The 8,140-nt window shown below is 42.9% G+C and overlaps 1 protein-coding gene across 1 annotated transcript; it reads right to left on the reverse strand.

The window, feature by feature from the left end:
- Nucleotides 1–1,771: 1,771 nt before the first annotated feature.
- Nucleotides 1,772–4,821, reverse strand: LOC109776859 (alpha-1,3-arabinosyltransferase XAT3). Its single transcript, XM_020335523.4, has 4 exons — nt 4,626–4,821; nt 4,242–4,343; nt 4,083–4,136; nt 1,772–3,180 (listed from the first exon to the last, which is right to left on the reverse strand). The coding sequence occupies exons 1-4, from the start codon at nt 4,732–4,734 to the stop codon at nt 2,030–2,032; spliced, it is 1,416 nt and encodes a 471-aa protein (XP_020191112.1). The 5' UTR covers nt 4,735–4,821; the 3' UTR covers nt 1,772–2,029.
- Between the last annotated feature and the right edge of the window lie 3,319 nt (nt 4,822–8,140).

The raw sequence follows: 8,140 nt of genomic DNA on the forward strand, positions 1-8,140 counted from the left end.
TACATCACATGAAATCTATTAAAATGTTCTGTATATTTTAGGTCCATGGCAATTTCAAGGGGGAAACGGATCTATATCATGGCCATTTTGCCATGTAGCATGGTTGCGTCATTTTTTTTGCACCCATGGTCATTTTTTGTAGTGGAATTAGCATGAACATTCAGTGTCTAGTGCATGTAGGCTCTCACAGCACATGAAAATTGTTGAAATGTTTTGTATTTTTAGGTACATGGCAATTTTTAAGGCGAAAACATATCTATATCATGGCCATTTTGCCATGTAGCCTGGCAACATCATTTTTATATTTGGGGGGGGGGGGGGGGGGGGGCAATTTCTGGAACATGGTCTCAAGATCATGACATATTTGTCTCCAATATGGCATTTGTTAGAGTACAGTCATGCCAATTTTTATTACAAACGAGAACCCTTTTTCTTATCCAACTTTGATGGCAAATCTAATCAAACTAGTGTGTCACCACAATGTGTTTTTCAACATAATGGCAAGTAGTATCTTTGCATCATTACATTTTTTAACGTACACATTTTGTCATGATATGTTTTGGCATAGATGTGGATGTGTGTGCGTGTGCGTGTGCGCGTGTTGCCTTGACTATTTTTCAGGTGTTGTTCTCTTGTTTGTACCTACATATTTATCACATGTCAATTTCAAGTTTGCTTTTTTCGTTAGTTACAAACTATCCACATGGCAATTTTTGTTTCCTATACAAAAATTTCATGGCAATATATAAGTTTGAAGGCAATTTTAGGAAAGAAAGTTCAATACACATGGCAATTTCTTAATTTTTAGTAGTGACCATGACAAATTTCAGTACATGACCATGGCAAAAATATGGATCATGGCAAATTTAGTAATTGACCATGGGAATGTTAGTATAACAGATCATGGCAAATTTAGTAATTGGCCATGGCAACTATTTATTCTCTTCAACACGGCACAATTATCTATTTTCTATGGGACAATGGCAAATTTAGTTCACAGTCATGGCAAATTTATCTTATGCATAATTTTTTTTAGTGCATGGACCATGTCAATTTTTTATGGTGTTGTTTCCATGAAAACCTAACAAAAATTCTGAAAGTTTATAAAACATGGCAATATTGCTATCCTTCGGATAGTTTGTCACCATTTTTTCTTTAAATGTATATAATTTGTCATTCCTCTAACATGGCAAAGTTACTATATGGACCATGGCAAAATTAATTTATGGATCATGGCAAGTTTAATTCAAGTACCATTGCAAAATTCTTATTTGTGTTATCATTGAAAAATTATTGTTTTTACATAAATGATCATTTTTTTATTAAAATATTTGACATGGCAAGTTTTACTCAAGTCCCATGTCTAAGTTTGCCATATTTTTAGACATCTTTAAAATTTCCATGCCAAACAATCACTACAACATAGCAAACTTGCCATCCTTCAAATAGTTTGCCACCATTTTCTTCAAATGTATATTTTCTTAATTTCTCTAACTTGGAAAAATCAGTTTATGGATCATGGCAAGTTTATTTCAAGTACCATGGCAAATTTAAATCAAATACCATGGAAAATTTGTTTTCTATTGATTTGACAGTCGATCTTAAATTTATTGCCGAGCTCTGTTTGTGATAGCCTGGTATAGTAAATAAACGATTATTTAGCAAGAATATGCGAAATTGTGTTGTTTTTCGTCTGCCGCTCTAAAGTCCATGAGTATCCACGCATCTCCTGCCTTTGCTTTGCTCTGCCGTGAGCCAAAATTTGATGTACTTTAGTCTTGCCTTACATTCATTTCTGATTTTTCTGATATAAATCGAGCAGGTTCATGAAGATCTTCCTGTTTGAAACTGGCAAGAGAAGAACCGATTATGCATGTCTTAACAAAAAAAAGTGGAAGTAGACATTCGAACAAACCATGCATCGAGTGAAAAGGAGAAAATAATGACAAAAAAAAAGAGGCTACAATTAACCCAAAATGAGAAAAAACTACCAAAGAAAACAATGGGATTAATGAGCATGCCCTCCCCCCTACTGCTGCCGTAGGTGGTCGAACGCTTGCACCAGCGTTGGTGCGAAGCGGGTTGTGTTGATGCGAGCGTTCTGCTTAAGGTAGAGCTCAAACATATTCTCCCAGCCGCTGCGGTGGATGGACTCGGGGTCCTTGATGGCCGGGTGCTCAGGCCCGAGCTTCTCCATCAGCGAGCTCTCCTCCGCGCTCATGCTGTAGTCAAGGTACTTGAGCCCCATGTCCGTCGCGCCCTCGCTGAACTCCGCCCTCGCGAGGTACTCCATCTTCCCGTACGGCACCACCTGGATCAGCACGCCGCCCGGCGGCAGGTGCACCGCGTTCGTCAGCCCCGCGCCGTGCATGCCCAGCACCACGTCGAACGAGTTCACCAGCCGCGCCTGCTCCACCTCGGATCCGTTGACCCGCGGCTCCGACAGCGCCGCCTCAAACCCCGCCACCTCTGCCGCTTGCAGTATCTCCTGCTCGTTCAGGAACCGGCGGAAGTCCCCCCGGTGGATCAGCAGGAGCCGCGGCTTCTTGCCCGGCTCCCGGGTCGGTGCTCCGCGTGGGAGCGCGTAGGTCTCGCGCACGAACCGCGTGAAGTCGGCCATGGTGAGAGGGCCCCCCGGCACCTTCTCGGGGACGATGGTTAGCTCCTTGTCGAGGTGGAGCCCCACCGTGACGCGCGGGAAGCACCGCACATACGCGTCTCGGTCCATGTCCACGACCTCGTACTTGGACAGACCATGCAACAAGGCCTTGTACTTGACCAGCCACCGCGGGAGGTGCTGGATGTTGCTGACCAGGAACGTCACCTCCCCGTGGTACCGCCGCGACGCGACGAACAGCGGCACCAGCATGTCGGTGTAGTCATGCCAGTAGTTGCCGACGTAGCCCCCGATCCCGAACAGGACGGCAGGCATAGTGTGGGTCACCGTGCACGGCGGGGCGGCGGATCGGTCCTGCAGCTGCGTCACGGTGACCGACCTCAGGCTCTGGCCACCACGCGGGTACGGTGAGATCATCCACTCACGGCGCTCCGACGACCTGTTCGCTGGGACGAGGGTCACCGACAATGCTGTGCCGTTGGTGCGGACGTCGCCGTCGACTTCGCAGGTTTCCGACCAGTCACGCGAGCGGCCCTCCGTGTTACACACCACCTTGCCATTATCTGTCACGCGCCAGGAAAGGGGAAACAGTTACCATTGTTTTTCTTTTGAAGTTAACAATCAGTATATAGCATTGTTAAACGATGCAAATTGTATGATTTTTTTACTGTGAAGAAACAATGCAAAATCGATATGCATGCTTAATTGCTTATATAGCTCCGGGCATTTATAGGCTTATATTTTTTTTACTTCTACTCCTACTTCTGTGGTGTGTGTGACAAACAAATTAATTCACTTGGTAGGCACCCCAGGCCTGCGTATTTGACTGGCCATAGTGGGAGTAACTTTAATAAAAACATCTGGTCAAACTTAGCAATTTTTTTATGTGACAATGAATTAATGAGGAAGGTAAATTGTGTAACTTAGCTAGTTACTCATTCTATAAGTAACAACACACATACCAAGACATTATGAGATATAACATAATAAATAAAATTTTGCATGACACTACATATATGTTACTACCCACCATGGAGGTAGTAGTAATATAGTCTAAGAAAGCATGTATGTTACTGGTGTATGTTACTCCTCACTGTGACTAGTTTATAGTGATGATTAGGATCACAGGATGTTAAATTTAGTATTCACTGTCTCCCATGCATTGCCCTGGGTAGGCAACCGTCCATTGGTTTAATCAAAATATTCGTTAGCTAGATCTGAGTTCTTCGAATTGACAAATTTATCAATTGTTAGTAAGATCTCTCAGAGTTTTACGCCTATGTGAACTCCCGTATTTACTGTCAGATCTGGTTTAAAAAAAAAAAAGACAATAGACGCAGACATCTGTAGGCTAAATACACATGAGTCGAAACAGACCGTTTTCCATTTTGCGATTTCTTAGGATACCCAAACGATCTGAGCATGCAAACTTGATCAAAGCAAAGGACGGGAGTGCTCTGCTCACCTGAACCTTGGATCGGCTCTATGTCCGGGGTCCGCTGCACGTCAGAAGCGACGACTGTAGATTAAGCAACAGGCAAGAGTTTGAGCTTCATCTTACAGAGATTGGGGACTGGAAATGAGCATAGTAGTTGGCACAAAGTAAGACAGATAACATTCTCACGTGTTTCACTTTCACCGGGAGCTTTAATCACCTGCATTGCAGCAGGATCTCTACTCAGCTGTTTAAGCGTGATCCATTGCGCTACTGCTGCCGTGGTGGCGACTGCACATGAAGCAACAGGAGATAAGTGTTGCCGTCACTCACATCGATCATGTGTGTGCTCAAGGTAGAAAAACAAACATAATATTCGGTAGACAGTTAGCCTCGCTGGTCCTTGAAGAACAAGGCTAGGATCTACTCCCTCCGTTCTAGTGTCAAAAACGAGAGAGTAACTATGAGAGAAGCTGCTATAAAGCATTATGTATGCCTGTATGCCTCTTGGTAAGCAGAAGATTCATGAAACGGTGGTGAGGTGAGGCGAAATGAAAACGGATAAATGGTTACCGCTGAGGCCGCTGATGGCAACCTCCTGCTGGAGGATGAAACAGACGAGGAGCGCGAAGAGGACGCCGGCGGCGAAGCCGGCGTTGACACGGACCGGCGCACAGCTCATCGCCTCTTGCTGCTTTCTCCTACTGTGTTGAGTGACTGAGGACGTCTGTAGTTGAGCCTGGTTAGCATTAGTACTGTTGTGAACAGGTTGAATTGCTGGTGATTAGTTTTTGGGAAGATTCCGTACCTGGCGGTGTACGTGGTATGGTGGCGGTGTGTGCACGTCGCAATATGAGTCAGTTTCGCAGGTTACCGAGGGTCAAACTCGTGAAACGTACGGAGTAGACATTGTTTATCCCAGCGGGATCAGTTTGAATTTGCCCAAATGCACCTGGCGCAAACATTAATTACGTCGTGGGTTGGTCCTTCCTGTGTCTGTATTTAATCGGGCAGGGTGCATGCAGCATCATATCGCAACTGATTAAACTACTTTTAAGTACAAGTCCATGTCAACGTGAAGATAGTAATGGCCACACGTGAAGTCGCAGTGCATGATTCGTGGTCTGACCGATCGCATAGCAGCCGGCCGTTTAGCGTAGACGCGGTTCATATCACTCACACCTATGGGAGTACGATGATGGGAAGGACATGGGAGATGAGATATTGCCTTGAAGGAAACGTGCGGCTCTGGAAAGTGTCCATGGCGGAGATGGTGGCGGCAAGCGGTGCACCTATAGGTAGGCAGTAGGTGTTGGCTGGAACCGATATGGATGACATACACATATGCTTCCGTATGAACAGGGGCGATCTTCGGGGGTAGATCTACCAATATCGAGGCGCATAGTCTCGCTAAGCACGCTTTCGGTCTCGATGTTGGACGATATCTGTGGCTTATAAACCCACCAGACATTCATTGTATCTCTATGAACTTCTTTGATTAATACTAGCACATGTGCCCGTGCGTTGCAACAGGAGAGATTTTTTGCGAGAAGCATTGAGAGAGATAATTGATGTGTCCATCAAAACGGTCTCCACAATAGTAGGGCGACAGAGTGGAGAGCTGTAGTGTTCTCGCGGGTCGTGTTTGGCCCGCGAGATCTTTATAGTAGTGTGGTTGGTCGGAGTGGCGGTCACTACCCAACCCGTATCTTTTCTTTCCTTTAGGTCTCCCTCCGTGTCGAGGTTGTGGGACCTCCTGATTTTTTTATAAAAATGCGAACATTTTTTGTGAAAAATTGTTTTTTCTGAAAAAAGGCAAACAAAACTTGAAATAGCAAGATTTTTTGAAATTCACAAGCATTTTATAAAAACAGGAACCATTTTAAGGCGGAGAGACAAACATTTTTTGAATTTGAGAACATTTTTTGAAAATGGAAACTTGTTTTGAAAGTTCAAAACCATTTAGAAAAATGTGTTTTTAATCATGAACATTATTTGAATTTGTGAAAATTCCAATAAAAAGGAATACTTTTCGAATTTCTATTATTTTTAAAAATGCAATTTATTTTAAATATCTCGAACAATTTTGGTAAACTTTTTGAAAAAATTCGAACATTTTTTGAATTTCAAACAAATTTGGAACGAGAGTAAAAATTAAAAGTTCCAAATATTTTTGAAAACGGGATTTTTTTGAAATTCTGAATATTTAATGAAAATTTGTAAAACAAAATACTGAAAAACATAAAAAAAATAAATTTAGGGGAAAAAGGAAAAAATACTTGGAAGAAAAAAAAGTAAAATAGAAAAATAACACAGAGAAACGAAAACGGGCCGGCCCAATAATGGGCCACCTATGCGAAGCTCCAACTATTTGCCGCTCTGTGCGACAAATAAGGTTTCCCTGTTGCGTGGACAGGACGTAAATGGGCCGGCTTCTCTAGGTCTTAGCGTGTGCAGCCCATGTGCGAAATTCTGCACAAAACTCTTTTTTTTTCTTTTCTAGCGGATGGAGCACAGAAATTTAGTACCACCTCGGATATAAAAAATATATTTTCAGTGGTGAACAGATGAAAAAATTGGAGAAACACACCTTGCTTTATTAATATGATGATGATGATTAGTAAAGTGTGTTTAGACTAAAAAAAGGAACTCCACGAAGCCTGTTGCGATCCTTTCCCCACTGCACCGATGCGATCGATCACGCCCCTGTCGATTAGAAAGAATCCCCGTAGACTTGTTTCCTGCGCCGCCGCCCCAGGCGTCCCCCCTCGACAGACAAACGATCCAGACCTGCGCAGCTGCACATGATTCTCGTCGCCTCGTCGGAGCAAACCCTCTTCAGGCTTCAAGCCTCATGTTCGGCTCCATCTCCACAACCGTCTGGACAGGTAATCTCTGGTGTTCTTTCAGCTATTCTTTTTCTAGTTCCTTTGTATCAGCGGAAACCAATGATTCTCAAAAAAAAAGAAGCTGAAACCAATGAATTGTTGATGTTAAGCTGATGTTAAATTGTACTATTACTACAGTCAATTTTGTTTTATTATTACTCGTTTGTAATAATGCACTTTGTTAAATTGATGACATGACTACCAAATTTGTTCATGTGGTAATAATGAATTCATATTTTATTTTGAAGGTGAATCTGTGCTATACTTCTAGGATGCATTAGTATGTGTGGTATTTGGCGTTATTTATAGCCGTTTAGTTTTAGCCCTAGACTTTGAGAAATCCTGGCTCCGCCTCTGCGTATGAAGTAAGATGTGCTCTCCATAGGGCCTGACACATAGGGCTGGTCCTGAGATTTCGGGGCCCCGGGGCGAAACTAATACCTAGGGGCCGTCAACATAAACATCAGAATAACAGGCTATGGAGAAAGTATACAACAGTGCGTGATGCAAAGACATGTTTACTGTTACTGTCATGCTTGAACATCCGTAGGAGTATATTATTTTAGGTAACAAAAGGGACAGAAGACTTCAAGAATAGTCCTAAAACAATTTGCATCCTAAATGCATCGGTGAGTTAAAATTTTGAATTCTCGTAATGACAATGGTAAGAATGTTACTACAAATGGGAGTATATGAGAAATTAGATAGATGAACAAATCCATATGATTGATGTGGAAAATATTTCTTCATTACTTCCAAACTTAAATACCTCCGTATCTTTAAAAATCAAATCTATGGTGTTGCGATAGTGCAAAGTTACTCTCACCTAGTTATGCAAATGATTAAATCAAGAGTTAATTACCAAATTGTGCCGTCATTACTGAGTTCATCTATAAACTTACCGCCATGAGCAGCATCCAGAACCTCTTTCTTTGCTTTAAAACTAAGATCTATAGCACCGACTGAACATCAGTATTAAACCACAGAACAAGAATGATTAATTGTGCAAATAGTGGAAGTTGTCGACCGGCCAGCAATACTCACCTCTATAGAAGACACAGAGAAGCACCGACCCACCGCTGATTTCCGGCGCGGACTGCATCCGTTGAGATACAGGCCCCTTCCTACAGAAACCTTTCCTGATCCATCTGCCACAAATTAGGCCTGAGACGAAAAGGCGGCGCCTGCTGCATTCGTGAT

The sequence above is a fragment of the Aegilops tauschii genome, chromosome 6 (genome assembly GCF_002575655.3).
Source record: "Aegilops tauschii subsp. strangulata cultivar AL8/78 chromosome 6, Aet v6.0, whole genome shotgun sequence".
NCBI classification, from domain to species: Eukaryota; Viridiplantae; Streptophyta; class Magnoliopsida; order Poales; family Poaceae; genus Aegilops; species Aegilops tauschii.